This window comes from Phyllobates terribilis, unplaced genomic scaffold (genome assembly GCF_046119375.1).
Source record: "Phyllobates terribilis strain yellow unplaced genomic scaffold, ASM4611937v1 Scaffold_258__1_contigs__length_2716348, whole genome shotgun sequence".
In the NCBI taxonomy this organism is placed as follows: Eukaryota; Metazoa; Chordata; class Amphibia; order Anura; family Dendrobatidae; genus Phyllobates; species Phyllobates terribilis.
Window position 1 is genome coordinate 1,581,009 of NW_027363018.1, and position 19,590 is coordinate 1,600,598.

Consider the following 19,590-nt stretch of genomic DNA (forward strand, 5'->3'; position numbering starts at 1 on the left):
TCCTCCATCCCCAGCTTCCTTCTTATTTTCACAGCATTAAAGTGAAGGTGCCGCAGTTGGTTTTTTTTTGTATTCATTTTTTGTTTCATCTGGTCTTATCCTTCAGTCACCTCCAGAACTGCACTCACTATTCTGCTGTTACATCTTGTCTTATCCTCCAGAGCTGCGGTCACTATTCTGCTGTTACATCTGGTCTTATCCTCCAGTCACCTCCAGAGCTGCACTCACTATTCTGCTGTTACATCTTGTCTTATCCTCCAGAGCTGCGGTCACTATTCTGCTGTTACATCTGGTCTTATCCTTCAGTCACCTCCAGAACTGCACTCACTATTCTGCTGTTACATCTTGTCTTATCCTCCAGAGCTGCGGTCACTATTCTGCTGCTACATCTGGTCTTATCCTCCAGTCACCTCCAGAGCTGCGGTCACTATTCTGCTGTTACATCTGGTTTTATCTGCCAGAGCTGCGGTAACTATTCTGCTGTTACATCTGGTTTTACATCTGGTTTTATCCTCCAGAGCTGCACTCCCTATTCTGCTGTTACATCTGGTCTTATCCTCCAGTCACCTCCAGAGCTGCGCTCACTATTCTGTGTCATCATGTAACAGAATAGTGAATTCTGATCTGGAGGTGACTGAAGAATAAGACAGCACGTCTTATCCTTCAGTCACCTCCAGAACTGCAGTCACTATTCTACTGTTACTTGTCACTGGTACCTAATCCATAACATGAGAGGTCACATGACCAGCGACCCTTTATATTTGCATTAATAATGAAAATGCAAATTACTAAATAAAACTGAAACATTTAAATACATTATATACAAAATAAATAGTAAGAACACAAGGACAATATTCAGTCCAGGCCTGGGCCGCAGAGCTGACGCTCTAATATCAGACCTCAGTGACCGCTCTGTACTATATACTCCTGTATATCCAGGCCTGGGCCGCAGAGCTGACGCTCTAATATCAGACCTTGCTGCATAAGGATCTGCATGTAGTTGTGTGTTGGTATCACTATGTGTCTACGGCTGTGTGCCCACATAGCGTTTAAGAGTTTTTTTCACGTAAATTACGCAGCGCAAAGACTTGAAAAACGCTAGTATATATGCCCCCCATGGTCCCCTATGTGAGAACGCAAGTCATGAGCACATGCTGCGTATTATCGCTGCGTAAAAACACGTAGCATGTCCATTAATTTTGCGGTTACGCGGTGTAATCGCCGCCTTATACGTATGTCCATGCCCACCATGTGTATATTGTGCGCTTCAATATGTGTATGGTACCCGGGTCTGGAGGAGGGGAGACTCACCTCCAGGCCCAGGTACCATAAAACCTGTTGTAAAAAAATAATGAAAATAATAAATATCAATATACTTACCCTCTGTCAGCCCACAATCTCCTCACCGCCGCTGCCTCCGGACCCAGAGATGCATTGCGGCAACGGCCTGCGATGATGCTGCGATCATGTGACCGTGAGGTCCTCACAGGTCCTGCCGCTCTGTATCTATGGGAACAAAGCTACCGGGGAGGAGCGGTGAGGAGACTTATTATTTTTTACATGCATATGCAGCATCAATAGTAAAAAGTTGGTCACACTTGTCAAGCACTATGCAGTGTGACCAACCTGTCAAGCACTTTTCCAAGTGATGCTAATATCGCTTGGAAAGCTCTTGACAATGTGCATGCTAAAATGCATGCAAAAACGCTGGATTTGCGCTTGTGTTTTGCGGGAAAACGCATGTGAATTAGGCTTGTGCTTTCCCGCAGCAGGGGGATGCAGAAATGATGCAGAAATTTCTGCTTAATTTACGCAAAGTGGGCACATAGCCTAATATCAGACCTTGCTGCATAAGGATCTGCATGTAGTTGTGTGTTGGTATCACTTTGTGTCTACAACAAAATGGCTCCTCACTGTGAGAGATCCTAATTCCTAAACTTCATTGTCTCTTATCCATTTGTAAACACCCAGAAAGGGAGGGGGGAGGAGGAGACATCAGACATGGAGCAAATCCAGCCCAGATTTTCAGCAGTCGTAATGCATGCCAGCTCTACACAAGGTTTTCATGCCAAATTTCAGTAGCGGCTCCCCCTAGTGTTTCAAAGTGGAACATGTCAAACTTTTTAAATTATTTTTCATATTTTACTCCATTAAAAAAATAAGATAATATTGGAGAAATGAATCAAAACAATAATACTTTACGTTTTCGCAAATGTTGAAAAAAATTTTTTTTTGATGGCACCTTCCCTTTAAGGCATCTGTACTCATGAGAAGTCTTTACACTCCTTGAAAATTGCACGTGTCTATACATTTACCAGCTGGGTTCAGGAGAGTGACGACTTATAACCAGGACAAACAGAATAATGAGAAGAATGTATCAGGCTGGGTCTGTCAGTGGTGTAAAGTGATCCCTGCCGCTCAGGTCTCCTATTCTGTAGGACACTTCTGTAGATTGCATTATAGGCCGTCCCTTAGTCATGAGCAGCATTTAGTTGTGTGGAGCATGAATTGCGGCACATACATACGACGTCAGAGACTGGGAAGGTGGACGTCTCCCGCTGGATTTAGGCCTTGAAGCAGTAGGAGGACTAAGTTTCTCTCCAGTTGACACAAGGGAATCAAAGCCTTCAACATCTAACAGATAAAATACAGATATGGCAACAAATCTATCAACTAAGTGACATCTCTTTCTCTTCAAGTTGGATACGGTCAAACAGCTTCTCTGTCTTATACACGGGCATTTATTCTTTTCATCAGTATTATAAGTACTCAGTCGACTTCCCCAGAAATATAAAGAACCAGGAGGAACTTCTGTTCTATGATGAGATCGGCCTCGTGTTATAGATTTACTCCATTCAGGAGCAGAGGTTTCCCACAACGTAGTGATCTACTGCCATGAAGCTTCTACACTATTCTAATCATTGTATCCTGGGTTTTTATATGTATTGCTTGTATAAATAGGATTTCTAGTTGTAATGATGTACGTTAATCTATAACTGCTGGGCTACCGATGACCAACACAGACTAAAATACATCACATGCCGAAATTTCAACTTATTATCTGTCCCATCTACCCAGTTCTTTGCACAAAAGAACACAGCCAATAAATGGCCAAGGATGGTAAAAAAAGGCAGAATTTTACATTTGGCCAACAGTTTCTGATGCCAATTTCAGTGGGCTGAAAAACACAAAGCGCTTTTATAAGACGTGATTTACTGTCATTCATAAGAATTTGCAAATAAAATGGTGAGCAAAAACAGATTGAAACTGAATGAGAGCGGCACTCACCACTAGTACATGAAAGTACAGCACTTTATTGTGGTTGTCACATGAGGAGACATAAAGACATAAATAAGCGACAGCTGTTTCACGTAAACTACGCTTTTTCCGGCTGAGCCTGAAGAAGTGTAGTTTATGCGAAACAGCTGTCGCTTACATTCCTCTTTATTCAGGCTCGGACTGGCCCATAGGGCAGCAGGGAAATCCTCTGGTGGGCCCCAACTCCACTATATGGGCAGTACTTGGCATAATTCACTTGGAACAGAAAAAAAGCAGCATACCATCATTCATTCACCAAAATACCCAGTTTATTATTATATAGAGGTATAGGTAAATTTGTGAACAAGGGTAGTGTAATATTTGCATGCAGTTGAAAAGTGGGTCCCCCAAAGTCAATGTTACTGGTGGGCCTTTGGCACCCCAGTCCGGCACTGTCTTTATGTCTCCTCATATGACGACCACAATACTGTGCTGTATTTTCACGTATCAATTGTGAGTGTCGCTCTCATTCAGTTTTTCATGCTGTTTTTGCTCATAATTTTGTACTGTTTTATCTCAAGATGAGCACCACTATATCTGGCAATCCGCTAGTTATGCTTGCCCTAATGCATTCCTGGAGGGTGTGTTAGCAGCACCCGAAATTCTGCTAATCTGTTATTTATTGGTCAAATAAAATGGTGCACAACATAAATTGAATTAAAGGGCTTGTCCCGTGATTTATGGTCAGGAGCGCACCGCTCTCCAGGCTCACAGCTACCTACTTGCTAAGAAGCAGTGCGCTCCTGCTTGATTGACAGTTCAGGCCAGATGTGAATCTAGCGCTCCCTGATGTTATATGAGGCAGCATTAAAGAAGTGCAGTGGTACTGAAGCTGGCCAGAATCGGAACTAATAGCAAGTTCCAAAGATCCTGTCCAGTTTCAGTGCAGTGCTTGCAAGCTCACTATGTAAGAGCTTGTAAATGCATCTTTAGCCACTGCTACTGTCTAGGCTATGAACAGTAAACAATAAAAAAATGCAATTTTAATTATCAGGGGGCAGGTATTAAAGGGAATCTGTCAGCCCAATCTGACATTATAAAACAAAACCCTGTAGGGGATATAGTCACTCGAAAAATTACACCTATAGTTCCAAATCCTGCCTCTATTCTGCAGTAATTGAAGCTTAATCAAATAAGCAAATTAGGAAGCTTGATGCATCCTTAGTGTGACCAAGAGGCTCTGCAAACCGATCTCCCACTGATTTTGCACCCTCACTGGTGACTGTCAGCCTGAGCTTTTTCTGCAGACAGTTCTAGCTCCAGGCAAGGCAGCGCTGTCGATCACTAATGAGGGAGGCGGGGCATGCAAAACCAGTGTACGGAACGGTGCACTGAGCCTCTAGACCACTCTAAGGGTGCACAGTGAACTATAATAAGCATATATGATTACAGAGAATCTATCAGCAGGTTTTTGCTACGTAATGTGACAGCCGCATGATGTAGGAACAGAGACCCTGATTCCAGCAATGTATAACTTAGTTACTGGGTCCAGCACTTATGATAGAGTCACAATTTTCTCTGCTAAAGGTCTAGCAGACCTTGAAATGTTGAGCCCTATGTAATCCAGCCCATACCACTGATTGTACACAGAAAGCTGCCAATGTATATTGACAAAAAGCTGCCATTCAATGTTGGGGTGTGTGGATGGCTTAGGAGGCATGCGGGCAGCTTGTCCTATAGTGATAATCTCCTGCTGATAAAACTCTGTACTGAAACAGCAAAACACAGTCCAGTAAGTGACACATCGTTGGAATCAGGCTCTCAGCCCCTACATCATACTGCTCTCAAATTACAGAGCAAAAACAGGTGACAGATTCCCTTTAAACTTCAGTTTCTCAAGAAAAGAGGCAGTGATTTGTACCACTAAATATATCTACCCGTCTATGTGCTAAGTTTACATTGTCAGCTTGAGCCGCATTAAATAAATAGTAAATTAGAAAGTTGCTTGTTTTTACAAGCGCTTTTGTGACACCCCAGGGGTCTGGTTGCCACAGTGATAGAGATATTACGTCTGAGAGCAGGTGGGAGGTCCTTTGGTCAGGGATCCTGTGCATGCCACACCTCCTGCCCAGTCTTGGGAGGGGAAGGACTTCCCCTATATAAACCCGGGGCTGAGGCAGGGTGAGTGAGAAAGAAGACAGAACAAGAGTAGAGAAGAGAAGCAGCATAGCAAGAAACATCAGGAGCTCTGTAGGGAGCAGTGTTACAACGAGTCAGGGGCTGGCAGCTACAGAGCTCGCCCTGACTGAGAAAATTTCTAACCGGACCCGGAGTCCGAGGCTGTGGGGACTAACTCCTACCCAGCAGCAGAAACCGTCCGGCAGAGGATTTCAGGTCCTCTGGCCCAGAAGCCCGAAGGCACGGTCACACGCGTGGGACCAGCACCGCCATCGTGGAGCGGAAGCCATTAGAAGGCCCCGAGTCACCGGCCATACGGGTGAGCACCACACGGTACACTCAGGGACGTGGGCTACTTATTCCCGCCTCTAGCAAGGTAGCCAGAAGAGTACAGTTAGTTGGGAAGGCCTACAACTCCGCCTGGCCAGGGGAAATCCCATCTGCTCAAGGACTGACCAGGCCCCTATCACTAGCAAGTACTCCGGGAGGGTCTATCTTTGTCACCAGTAAAGACCCTGAACTACACCGCACCGTCTCTGAGTGGTTCCTGCTACCCCCATCATCCACGTCGGCTGCCCTGAGGCCATACCCCTCCCGTTGGGGGTTATACCATCCACGCTGCACCATCCTTCCACCGGCCTCAGCGGTCTGCCCCGCAGCGGCAGCTCCATAGCTGCATTCAACGGGTGGCGTAGTCACCAACCATCTACTGCTAGTACATCGCCGCTCAGTTTGACTCCCTGGGCACGGACCGGGTCGCCGCCACGAGACTACAACCCTCAAGAGATCCGGCTCCGGGTAAGCTCCCGCGTGCGCAACGCAGCGCGACACAGGCCCAGGGGCGCGTCACTTTCCAATTATACCTGACTTTGAAGATGGGAATAACCCTTAAAATAGATAGAAGTTAATACTTGTGGTTGATGCTATATTTTAAAACATTTTTAAAGGGTTGATTATTGCATGAATGTAGGATTTTGTATGTTCTCCCTGTGACGCCTCTTCTCGGAAGCCCTTTTCTTTACCCTGGGAGATGGGGGACTCGGAGTCGGGTCCTAAGATGGAGAGATGGGGTGCAGCCGTGGCCCGGACCCGCTCCGTGCTCAGGGCCGTCACAATTTAAAAGGGATGGTATGGGCTCATCCGGGTTGAGTGGCTGATTACAACTACGCCACCTGTGGCACCTGGTGAAGGCCACCAGCGCTGCCGCAGTCCGCTGAGGCCTGGTGTTAGGGCAGCTGGCGTTGTTACTACTCCCCACAGGCGGAGCAAGGCCTCAGGGCAGAGAGACAGGACGGAGGCGGGGTAGTAGTCTAGAAAGTCTGTGTCGTGCGGTGTAGCGCCGATTAAAGAAAGTCCGGAGGCCATAGGGGTGAACTTCCAAGGCTTTACTCACATAAGAGATGGCAGAAGGAAGGCGACTCCCTGCTCCTCGCGGAGTTCTGCGGCCACCAGGGACGGGGGTCCGACAACCTCCGAGCAAGTCCAGTGTTAAATCAGGATTCTGCACCAGAGTTTTCCTAGACTTCAGACCGGGTCCTTTCCCGTCTGTGTGTGTGTGGATAGGCCGGGTCTCCCTCTGAGCTCCTCTCAGAAAAAGGGTACGGGTGGCAGCTCCGCTCCTTCCGATACCCGGTGGGATCCTCAGGGCCTACCGGGCTTACCGACCAGGACGTGGAGTAGCAAGGTCGGGTGTCGGGGGCCGGTACCCCTCTTGCAGCCGGAATCCCTCTGAAAATATCAGGTGGGCGAGGACAGGTGGCGTCTACCGCTCCGTCTGCATCCTCCCTAGGATCCATTTGCTATGGAGCTACACTCTTAAGCTCCGGGCCTTCTTGGTCATGGTCCTTGACCGGGCTGAGACGTTCATCATCTCCAGCCAGCCCCTGGTCCCAAGGCCAAGGTACGAGGGCTGTGTCTCCATCCGCTGCAGGTCCACACAGGATCCACACTCAGGGTGGGAGATCACAGTGTTCACAGTTCCAAGACTGATCAAAGACCAAAGGACCTCCCAAAAGACCATGAACCAAGATGGCTTTTTATTAAATATGAAATTTAAAGTGTCACTAAAATGTGAGTCCTCCACCCTCACCCACTAAATGGTTCCCCTAACTCTTGGTTCCCCAATCTCCCTGTAACCAGGAGGGCAGCACATAGTGCATTCTAGCCCCCTCTGGTGGGAGAAGTGTGGTGTTGGATGTGAAGGAAGGGTCCTGACCATCACACTGTTCTTACCTCAGAGGAGGAACACTACACTCCATTAGAGAAGTGCAGCATTCCTGTGGCGGTCGAACCCTCAGGGGCGCCACATCCCCGTGTTCGCATGGGTTTCCTCCCACACCCCAAAGACATATTGATAGGGGATCTAGATTGCTAGCCCCCAATGTGGATAGTGTTGATAATGTCTGTAAAGAGCTGTGGAATTAATGACGCTCTATAAGTAAAATAAAAAAATGTTCACATGTTGCAGCTGCATTGCATTTTTTTGCCATTTCTATCTCGATTGCAGCAACAAAAAACGAAGAAAACCCTGCAAAAGCAAAGTGTGAATGCAGCCTTAAATTCAAAATCAATGTCAGCTTTCACATATCTACAACAATCTTGCATTCAAAAACTCATATCCCAAGATAAACTTCTCCTGTTTCACAGAATATACCCATATCTTGTAAAATGCTACAGGCAATAAGAAAGCAAACCAAAAACTATCAGCAAGGAGGGGGCTGGAGACAGCACAGCTAGGGGGAAGCCACCCATGACCGGGATTGGTCTGGAGGTTTCACCCCCCCCCCTTTTGAATGAGGCAGCCTTGGGGATTGGATAATGGGAAGTTGGGGGGTGGGTAGTGGGAGAGGCGCATATATAGGGAAAAGTGTGGGAAAACCGCCATTCCCTGAGGAGCAGCAGAGTGATTTACCCAGAAATGGCGTCCGTCGAATCCCTGGTGGGCCAGCTCAGAGACGTCGCCATGACACCAGGGAGGCAAGCATCTGCGGGCAGGCAGCAGTCCAGGGAACCACTGCTGCCTGGCTCACATGGACGACGCGGAAGGGAAGGAGCGGCGGGTAGCGACACCGCTCTGCCTGGCAGCGTCCAGGCCTGTGCGTCTGGGTCTGGTTGCCGGAGGAGGCCCAGAGCTGCATCCAGGAGTGCAAGACGGTCTGGCGGGAGGCGATCGTCAGGGAGAAGCCAGTCTGCAGCATCCGTGACCATTCAGGTCCCCCTGGTGACGCGGAGGCCAGGGGCGCGGGCCTTGAGTGGCGAATGGACACAGAAGGATCCGATTCCAGGAGTGATCGTGACGGAAGAGGTGATCGTCAGGACTCAGGAATTCCGGCTGGCGGGGACACAGCACCTGCGCAACTGCGTGAGTATGATTCTATGTCTTGTTTGTCGCCCGCAGGGGCTGTTTTGCTAAGGGGAGGTAGCGGTCAGTTTGTAGGGCCAGGGGGGAGGAGTTTAGGTGGTCCCGGGGGTGCAGAGGTATCGGGGATTAGGGATATCTTGCATAGCATGTCACAGATTTTGCTTAGAATGGAGAGCGGTGCAGCGGGTGGGGCAAGTCCATCCCCCGTAGGAGCTTGGTTACCAGGCCAGGAGGTGTTGCTGCAACCCAGTTGCGTTACGGTAGGGTCTGCGGCGGGCACAGAGGTAGCATCTACGGGCGTTTCAGTATCGGTTCAGACGGAAAAGGACAAGGGCGATACGGTGAAGCTGGATGATAGGGCAAAGGGTGAGGTGTATGTGTGCTTCGAGGGGCCACTGGGGGCACATTTAAAAAAAGAGGTGAAGGAGAAAATTTGGCGTGATGAATATGTCGAAATTTTCTCCCTCCTTCCCTTGGAGAAGTTTAATTTAGACAAGGGGAGGAAGGATAATAGCAAAAAGGAAGAGGAGGAGAAGCGCAGGTGGCGCTTGATCCCTCAGACTTTTGCAAATTGGCTTCAAGCATTCGCTATATTGGCTGGTGTCATTGGGGAAAAGTTTCCTGAAAATTGTCTATTCTGTTACTTAGAAGCGATTGGGGAAGCGCATCGTACTTACGGGGGACAAACATGGCTGAGGTACCACGAGCAATTCAGGCACAGGAAGGCGGTGCGGCCTGAGATTAAGTGGGACCAGAAAGATATTGGCCTTTGGTTAAAAGTGATGGCCCCTGATAGATACGGGCAGTCCTTTCACCGGAGCGGGGGAAGCGGGAGTCAATCGTCGGGACAGGGGGGAGGTAGTCAGGGAGCACAGGGAGGAAAAGAAAAGTCGGGAACGTTCTGGCAATTTAATGATGGCTAGTGCAAATAAGAGAACGGCTGTAAGTTCAAGCACGTTTGTTCCCATTGCAACTGGAGCTCCCATGGGGCTGCAAAATGCTTCAAAAAAGGAAAAGGAAGGATGTCGTGGGTACCGGTCAAGGGGGTGACTCCAGTGAATCTGCTAGGGATGGCCCCCTTTCTAAGTAGATATCCCGATCAATCGAAGGCCAGGATTATTAATGATGGTTTTTTGGAGGGTTTCAGGATCCCGCCTCCTGACCATACGGTTCCTTTTTCTGTTAAGAATTTGAGGTCTGCTTTGTTGCATTCAGAGGTTGTCGGTGTTAAGTTAGTAAAGGAAGTTGAGTTAGGTCGTATGGCAGGGCCTTTTGATAGTCTACCGGTTGAAGGCGTGATCATTTCTCCTTTGGGGGTAGTGCCTAAGAAGGAGCCAAATAAATTTCGCCTGATCCGGCATTTGTCGTACCCAAAAGGTTGTTCGGTCAATGACGGTATAGCGCCGGAATTATGTTCAGTTGAATACACATCATTTGATGCGGCTGTGTCATGGGTTCGTAGGTACGGGCCTGGGTCACTGTTAGTGAAAACTGACATTGAATCAGCTTTTAGGCTACTTCCGGTTCACCCGGCTAGCATTCCGCTATTGGGTTGTTTTTGGAACAAAGGTTATTACCTAGATAGGTGTTTGCCTATGGGTTGTTCTATTTCATGTTCATTGTTTGAAACTTTCAGTACTTTTCTGGAATGGGTGGTCAGGGATGTTGCAGGTGTGCAGTCCGTTATTCATTACCTGGATGATTTTTTGTTCATAGGTCCCCCAGATTCGTTTGTCTGTGGTAACTTGGGTGTCGCATTGGGGGGCGATAGAGAGTGACGAGGATAGGACGTTGGCAGTCTTGTTTTTGGTTGGTAAGGCTGCGGACTTAGGGTGGTCGGTGTAACATACCTGGCGGCGTCCTTGCATGGTGGTCCATTTCCCACTGTGCAAGAGGGCGCACTTGATCTCCTGTCCAGAATGTCTCTCTGGCTTCCCTCCATGCTGTCTGTTTGTGTTTGTCTGTTTCTGCTGCTTAAGGGCGGCGCCCGATCACTTCCTGCCTTTTGTACCTGCTGTGGGTCACACCCCTTGTGCGTCCTCAGCCTATCGCTGTCTGTCTCTTGGTATATAGGTCAGCAGCTCCCTTCTATCCCTGCCTGTGCATATGTGTTTCTTTCAGTGTGTGCTTGCACTCTGAAGGTGCCAGGTCCGTTCCTGTTTCCCTGTCCGCCTTTCCTGGAGGCTGTATTTCCAGGCCTGTCTGAACTAGTCCTGTATTTCTCCTGCCTTGCGGTATCAGCTCCCGTGTCTGAACTGTGTCCTGTATGTCTCCTGCTTTACGGTATTAGTTCCCGTGTCTGAACTAAGTCCTGTATGTTTCCTGCTTTGCGGTATCAGCTCCCGTGTCTGAACTGTGTCCTGTATGTCTCCTGCTTTACGGTATTAGTTCCCGAGTCTGAACTGAGTCCTTTCTGTGTTCTCTAGTCTGTCCTGTCTGAACACGCTCCTTGCCTGTTCGTTCCGCCTCTCTGGGGGCAGTATTCCCAGACCCGCTCCTGTATTCCGCTGCAGTGTCGGTCTCCTCCGTACACTCAGTTCCAGTCTGAACTCTCTCCTATCCTTTACCTGTTTTGCCTCTAAGTCCGTTCCCTTCCTTTTTCTGCAGAGTCTGAACTCGTACCTAACTCCTGCCTGTTGTCTCTGTACTCCCGTTTGTGAGTTTGTGGTCCACTCGCTACTTCACTGCAAGTACCCTGTGGGTGTCTGGCTCTGCCTTTCCCTTCCTGTCTGTTCAGTGTGAACAGAGCCCTGTCCTCCCTGCTCAGTCTTCTGCACTCTAGTTGTGCTTGCCTGTACCCCTCTGCCTGTATTGTTCCTGAATCCCGGTGTGTACTGGGTCCTATCCCGCCTGTGTTCCTACTTGCTAGTGCCTTTCTGTCTGCACTCTAGCTGTGCTTACCTTTACCCGCCTGCCTGCATACCCGCCTGCCTGCATACCCGCCTGCCTGCATACCCGCCTGCCTGCCAGTCTACCAGTCAGTTCCTGTATTCCCCTGTGTGGGTCAACAGCCGTGTCCGGGGTCTGTCCTGGAGTAGCACCTGGTCCCTCTGCTCGGTTCCTCCTTGGTGCTCTGGCGTCGTATGCCGTCGTGCCACCTTGGTCGGATCGGGTCGATACTTAGTTACGCCCCTCCAGGCATTCACTCTCCGGCACGGTCCAGTGGAATCACTACCAATCACATGCACACGCCGCTCTAGCCCGGGCGTGTGCATAACAGTCGGCATCTAGAATTAGTAAATTTGTTGCTGGGCTCGCATTCAATTTCAAGTTACAGGGTTTGACTGATGTTACTAAATCCTTTTTGGTCAATCAGGCACTTAGAGGTTTTCGAAAAGGTAGCAAGAGTTTGGATAAGCGTAGGCCAGTCACGTTTAGTATGTTGGAAAGGTTAGGTCTGGTTTTGGAAAGGATTTGTTGTTCTACTTTTGAGGCGGCTCTGTTTACGTTAGCCTTTTCCTTAGCTTTTTTTGGGGCGATGAGAGTAGGCGAGTTGGTCGCCCCCAGCAGGAATAGGGCGGGAGGTTTATTAGCCGAAGACACGAGTTGCTGGGCCTGGGGTATCGATTTTTGGATTAGACGCGCAAAAACTGATCAGTTGGGTAGAGGTAAGCGCGTCGTTTGAGGTAGAGTGGACGGGGCTCTGATGTGTCCAAGAAGGTGCTTGGAGGTTTATTGGCAAGTGTGGTCGTGTAGATCCGGCCTACTGTTACGTCATTGCAACGGGTCATTTCTTTCCCGTTTCCAGTGTATAGTGGTCCTAAAAAAGGGGGTGCAGGAGTTGGGCCTTAGCCCGGGTGTTTATGGTTCACATTCCTTTAGGATTGGCGCAGTGTATGAGGCTGATAGGCGCGGTTTGGGGGCGGAGGTGATAAAGCGGATTGGAAGGTGGAGTTCGGACCGTTATTTGACGTATGTTCGCCGTTAAATAATGCAGGACTTTGTTCATTTGTGAGTTGTTGAATATGCTTGTTTATTATTCTTTTAGGTGGCTTCCCCGTGTTAGCTTGGATTTTCGGACATTCGTACGTGCATTGGGGGGCGCTGCATGCTGACGTAAGGCGTGACGGTAGGCAGTTGGGCTTTCCGAGGGTACAAGTGGTTATAAGGGGGCTAGGTTTTAGAGGGATGGTATGGAGCCGTTTTTTGTCGGAGTTTCATAAAGCGGCCAGATTGGACAGAACACCGGATATTCTGGTTGTGCAGTTGTGAGGGAACGATTTGGGGGCAAGGCCCGTGAGAGAGTTAATTCGGGATATCCGTTTTGATTTTTTGAGATTGTGGACTTCGTTCCCGGGGGTTCTGACGGTTTGGTCAGATATAGAGCCCAGGAAGAAATGGCGGGTGGTCAGATCAGAAAAAGGTATAAATAGAGCAAGAGTGAAATTAAATAGGGCCGTGTCTAGCTTTGTGTCAAGGAATGGTGGGATAAGTTTTAGGCACTTTGAGTTGGAATCGGGGGTTGGTAATTTTTGGTTGAAGGACGGTGTTCATCTCAATGATATCGGTATTGATCTTTGGGCCCTTGCAATACAGGAGGGGATTGAAGGGTGTTGGTAGCTTTGGGGCACTCACGAGCCTAAGGTTTCAGGGCTGTTTGTGGTTGGCGGGGGGTGGGGTTCTTGGAGTTGGTACCGAATTGTCGGTGGAAGGAGTTGGGAAAATTCCAGGTCGTTTAAATTGAGTGGGGGGTGATCTGGCAGTCGGTTCTGGGCTCTGGACGGGGCTTTACCTCGAGAGCATTTAGTTGGTTGGTCTTTCACGGAATGTGGAAGTTTTTGGTGCCCTTGAGCTGGTGCTGAACGGCTGAGGGTAACATGGCGGTTGATTTTTTAAGTTAATTTAAAGCCAGATCTATTAGCTCCAAGAACCCTTCCTCCATATATATATATATATATATATATATATATATATATATATATATATATATATATATATATTCCATTGTTATTTTGTTTGTTATTTGTTGTTTGTTAATAAACGGCCGCTGTGGCCAAATTTATTCAACGAATAACAGGTTGTAGAGTCTTTATTTCAGGGACGGGATCATGGGATCCCTTGGTATGTTGGGAAGAGGGAAGCCATCAGGTAGGAAACCACATTGGGCGTAACAGGTCATGCGTAGTTATAGTTGTTCATTAAAGTCAGATGCTTCCTAATGAGTCACGATCACCCATGGGTCAACAGGTCAATAGCAACAATGCCAGAGTGTTAAATGATTGCACACAGTCCTTATAAAACAGCATGGAGCCGGCCCCCCGAATCATCACCGAGGTATTATACACTTTACAAGTCACAAAATATAAGTCCAGCCGTAAGTGGCACAGTATAATGTGTTGGCAAGTAAAGTGACAGGCAAAGTAAGATCAAAGCTGGTGGAGATTATCCTGCAAAACATTATTGGAATTTAGAAGTTACATTAAAGGGATTCTATCAATTCTGACATCCAAATCAAAGTCATCACAGGTCCTTGTTGGGGTTCTTGCACTTAGGCCATTAATGACATCAGTGTGCAATCAGTGTGCGATCAGTGTGTCATCAGTGTGTGATCAGTGTACCATAGTGTGATCAGTGTGCCATCAGTGTGCGATCAGTGTGTCATCAGTGTGCAATCAGTGTGTGATCAGTGTGCGATCAGTGTGCCATCAGTGTGCGATCAGTGTGCCATAGTGTGTGATCAGTGTGTCATCAGTGTGTGATCAGTGTGTCATCAGTGTGTGATCAGTGTGTCATCCGTGTGTGATCAGTGTGCCATCCGTGTGTCATCAGTGTGTGATCAGTGTGTCATCAGTGTGTGATCAGTGTGTGATCAATGTGTCATCAGTGTGTGATCAGTGTGCCATAGTGTGATCAGCGTGCCATCAGTGTGCCATCAGTGTGTCATCAGTGTGTCATCAGTGTGTCATCCGTGTGTGATCAGTGTGCCATCACTGTGCCATTAATGTCATTGGTGTGTCATCAGTGTGTGATCAGTGTGTCATCAGTGTGTAATCAGTGTGTCATCCATGTGTGATCAGTGTGCCATCAGTGTGCCATTAATGTCATTGGTGTGTGATCAGTGTGCCATCAGTATGTGATCAGTGTGCCATTAATGTCATCAGTGAGCCATCAGTGTGTGATCAGTTTGCAATCAGTGTGCGATCAGTGTGTCACCAGTGTCATTATTGTGTCATAGTGTATGATCAGTGTGCCATCAGTGTGCGATCAGTGTGTCACCAGTGTCATTAGTGTGTCATAGGGTATGATCAGTGTGCGATCAGTGTGCCATCAGTGTGTGATCAGTGTGTGATCAGTGTGCCATTAAAGTCATCAGTGTGTGATCAGTGTGCCATCAGTGTGTGATCAGTGTGTCATCCGTGTGTGATCAGTGTGTCATCCGTGTGTGATCAGTGTGCCATCAGTGTGCCATTAATATCATTGGTGTGTGATCAGTGTGCCATCAGTGTGTGATCAGTGTGCCATTAATGTCATCAGTGTGCCATCACTGTGCGATCAGTGTGCCATCAGTGTGTGATCAGTGTGTGATCAGTGTGCCATTAAAGTCATCAGTGTGTGATCAGTGTGCCATCAGTGTGTGATCAGTGTGTCATCCGTGTGTGATCAGTGTGTCATCCGTGTGTGATCAGTGTGCCATCAGTGTGCCATTAATATCATTGGTGTGTGATCAGTGTGCCATCAGTGTGTGATCAGTGTGCCATTAATGTCATCAGTGTGCCATCAGTGTGCGATCAGTGTGTCATAGTGTATGATCAGTGTGCCATCAGTGTACGATCAATGTGTCATCAGTGTGTGATCAGTGTGCCATTAATGTCATCAGTGTGTCATAGTGCGTGATCAGTGTGCCATCAGTGTGTGATCAGTGTGCCATCAGTGTGTCATCAGTATCATTAGTGTGTGATCAGTGAGCCATTAATGTCATCAGTGTGCCATCAGTGTGTCATCAGTGTGTGATCAGTGTGCCATCAGTGTGTCATCAGTATCATTAGTGTGTAATCCGTGTGACATTAATGTCATCAGTGTGTCATCAGTGTGTGATCAGTGTGCCATCAGTGTGTCATCAGTATCATTAGTGTGTGATCAGTGAGCCATTAATGTCATCAGTGTGCCATCAGTGTGTCATCAGTGTGTGATCAGTGTGCCATCAGTGTGTCATCAGTATCATTAGTGTGTAATCAGTGTGCAATTAATGTCATCAGTGTGTCATCAGTGTGCGATCAGTGTGATATTACTGTCATCAGTGTACCATAGTGTGTGATCAGTGTGCCATCAGTGTGTGATCAGTGTGCGACCAGAGTGTCATCAGTGTGTGATCAGTGTGCCATTAATGTCATCAGTGTGTCATCAGTGTGTGATCAGTGTGCCATCAGTGTGTCATCAGTGTGTAATCAGTGTGTGATCAGTGTGTCATCCGTGTGTGATCAGTGTGCCATCAGTGTGCCATTAATGTCATTGGTATGTGATCAGTGTGCCATAGTGTGTGATCAGTGTGCCATCAGTGTGCGATCAGTGTGTGATCAGTGTGTCATCAGTATCATTAGAGTGTGATCAGTGTGCCATTAATGTCATCAGTGTGCCATAGTGTGTGATCAGTGTGCCATCAGTGTGTGATCACATGACCAGCGGTGGTGCATGCATGATGATTCCATATGAATTGCACTGAGTGACAGTTGGAAGAGACAGTTGGAATTGCCCAGCGACAGTGGAGGAGATGTCGTCTGACCCAAAGCAAAGCAATAATATGGATGCAAAAGGGGAGGAGATTGTGGTGAGGAGAGAAGGAGTGAAGACTGGAAGACCTTCCCATGACACATCTGATGATGAGAGGAAGTCTTCAGTCAACAGGACAAAACCACCAGTCCAGAAGAAAGAAGTAGTAGAGGAGAACGTGGTGAGGAGAGAAGGACTGAAGACTGGAAGACCTTCCCATGACACATCTGATGATGAGAGGAAGTCTTCAGTCAACAGGACAAAACCACCAGTCCAGAAGAAAGAAGAAGTAGAGGAGAACGTGGTGAGGAGAGAAGGACTGAAGACTGGAAGACCTTCCCATGACACATCTGATGATGAGAGGAAGTCTTCAGTCAAACAACCAGTCCAGAAGAAAGAGGAAGTGGAAGAAAAGGAGGAGGTAGAAAGTCAGATGATGGGAGCCAAGAAGAGAGGAGCCATCTTCATCTCATCGGGGGTCAGAAAGGAGAAGAAAAGAAGAAGGATTACATCAGGACAGAAAGCCATGGATCTAAACCAGAAAGCTGAAGAAGCTGAAGGAAGCAGCGGTGTTCGGCCAACCGGCTCCAAAAGCACAGTCTCTGATACTGATACCATCAAGAGGAGATTATTATTCCATCATGTGCTTGGCCAGGGAAGTTTTGGGACGGTCCTGCTGGCGGAAGATTCATCTACCCGCAAACATTTTGCTGTTAAGATCATCGGCAAAAGAGCCCTGCTTGCTGAAGGTGATGAGCGTGTGATGGTGGAGCGACGGGTTTTACAGCTGGCATCTGGGAGCCCCTTCCTTGTCCACGCAGACTTTGCATTCCAGACCAAGGTACAGTATTGATTGCTGGATATTAGGAAATGTCACACGTACCACACACTGCTCTGCCTCATGGACCCCACTGATATCATCTTCTTACATCTCAATGTAGCATGTCCCAAGGTAACCACAGAATATAAGGTTAATGTGACACTTATACACATGGGATATTGTGGCCCCTACTGTTATTAATATAATTCATTGTGGAGCGCGGTACATTGGGAATCATTTATTAAAAGCTTTTACTTTTCCAGGTCAGTTAAAACAATCTTAGCTGATCTCTAATTGGTTAGTATGGGTAACTAGTTTTCTAGTAGGCAGATTTATTAATGAGGCCCAATGTCCCCCACACTTTAAATTATTGAAAATATCAGATGTAATCACAGAGGTCAATGACCTGTAAAAATTCACTTCCCCCGGACCTCATGATTCTAATTGGGTGACTGGTAATATTTGTATCATTTACAGTATTAGCTGGGCATTATCTCGTTTGTAGGCATCAATGCCATGTAGTAGTCTATGGACATTTATATCCACTCTGTGATCAGGGCTGTTACAAAAGAGGCTCGATATTCTTTGTAATATTCAACCTGCTGCTGCAGAACCTCTTCCTGCCGTCATCACCTTCTTGATATGACTTATACATTGCTCTGAAGGAAATTTTTTGTATAAAGTAAAATATGTTTATATGTTTTTTTTGGACTCTATGCCATTTCTTTGACACTATAATTTTGCATATTATTATCTTGTATAGACATGGGATTTCAGAATAGATTAAATGTATTTAATGTTTGTTATTTCCTGGATGACATTGTATTTTGTGTATACCATGTGGGGGACCCTGTGTACACTATATGTCAGGGCTATTGACTTTTGTGCACTTTATATACAATTTGAAAATGTGTTATTTTTGTATACAAGTATTATCTGTATCTTAATAAAGTTTTTTTAATTAATGGTGGGACAATGTTATGTACTTGGGGTCACTTTTTTTTCCGTCACCATGTTTTCTATGTATGAATATACTGTAATAAAGTACCAAATCCACTGTCTTTGAGTGAAACTTCTTCTAACTTAACCAACTAATGGAAAAAATGGTATTATATTGAGCATGGGCGGGCTGGGCCAGGGGGCAGAGGGGCACATGCTCACCGGGCCGGCCACCAAGCAGCTGTTGAGGGCCGCCCAGCCATCTGCTGCTTTAGAGAACGCAGGGCGGCCCTGTATATGTAAATGTGTACATGTGCCGGCCGGGCGTCTGCAGCGCAGCACAGCAGGCACTGCTCACATTCTTCTGCCTGCCGGAGAGAAGCTTCATCCGCTGAGCAGTACCGGAGAGCAGACATCTTTGATTCTTATAAGTCTGAGCTCCGGATAGCGCTGGGACAGGAGATTTATGCTTTTTGTAGAGTGTGGAAGTGGCAGGACGCTGTTCACCTCCTGACAAGTCCAGAGGCCGGATCCTGAATGTGATCTATGGACGTTCTGCTGATGATCAGAAAGATTTATTGTAGCAGATGGACCCTTCATGCAGGTTGGGGTCGCGCTGTCAGTGTGAGGTTATCGCCCCTCATCTGTATGAATGTTCAAATCACATCGGACCCGAGATAGAGACCCTGCAGACCTGACTATAAAGACCCCTGCCCAAGACTGATCCTGCACCGACTACAGGACAACACAGATTATATATATATATACTGCCATCTCTACAAAGTGATGTCTTGTAGTCGGTGCAGGATCAGTCCAGGGCATATATGATCTAATGTCAGTGCACAATATAGAAATATGAATATCAAAAGACTGACCGTCACTTCCAAACAGAAAACAGGTGTGTACAGGCATACCTCCCAACTTTGGAAGAAGAGAAAGAAGGACAGATCGGCAAATTTGGCCGTGCCCCTGGCCACACCCATTTACCATTTCTTATTCCCAGGGCTGGCTCCAGGTTTCCGCAGGTCCCGGGCCAAAGAGTCTCAGTGGGCTCCTTTAACACATACCATGATACGTGACCCACAGATATGGCAGAGAAATCCCTGTGCAAGCCCCCAAATGACCCTTTTCCTGTGCAAGCCCCCAACATTACATCCTACCCTGTGCAAGTCTCTCAACATGACCCCCTTCCCTTTGAAAGCCCCCAACATGACCTCCTACCCTGTGCAAGCCCCCAAATGCTGAGACTTGTAATCCTTATTCCTCACTAAGACTATGTTAATACTAATGATGACAAAAAAGTAATAGTACTTGTAGTGCCATACCC

General features: G+C 47.4%; 1 protein-coding gene across 1 annotated transcript in view; it reads right to left on the reverse strand.

Moving 5' to 3' along the window:
* Nucleotides 1-19,590, reverse strand: part of LOC141219264 (SH3 domain-containing kinase-binding protein 1-like) — a 91,073-nt gene that overhangs the window by 17,633 nt on the left and 53,850 nt on the right. The window contains exon 3 of the mRNA XM_073666033.1: nt 2,522-2,634. Within this exon, the coding sequence (XP_073522134.1) occupies nt 2,522-2,634 (113 nt within the window). The remainder of the gene's footprint in view (nt 1-2,521; nt 2,635-19,590) is intronic.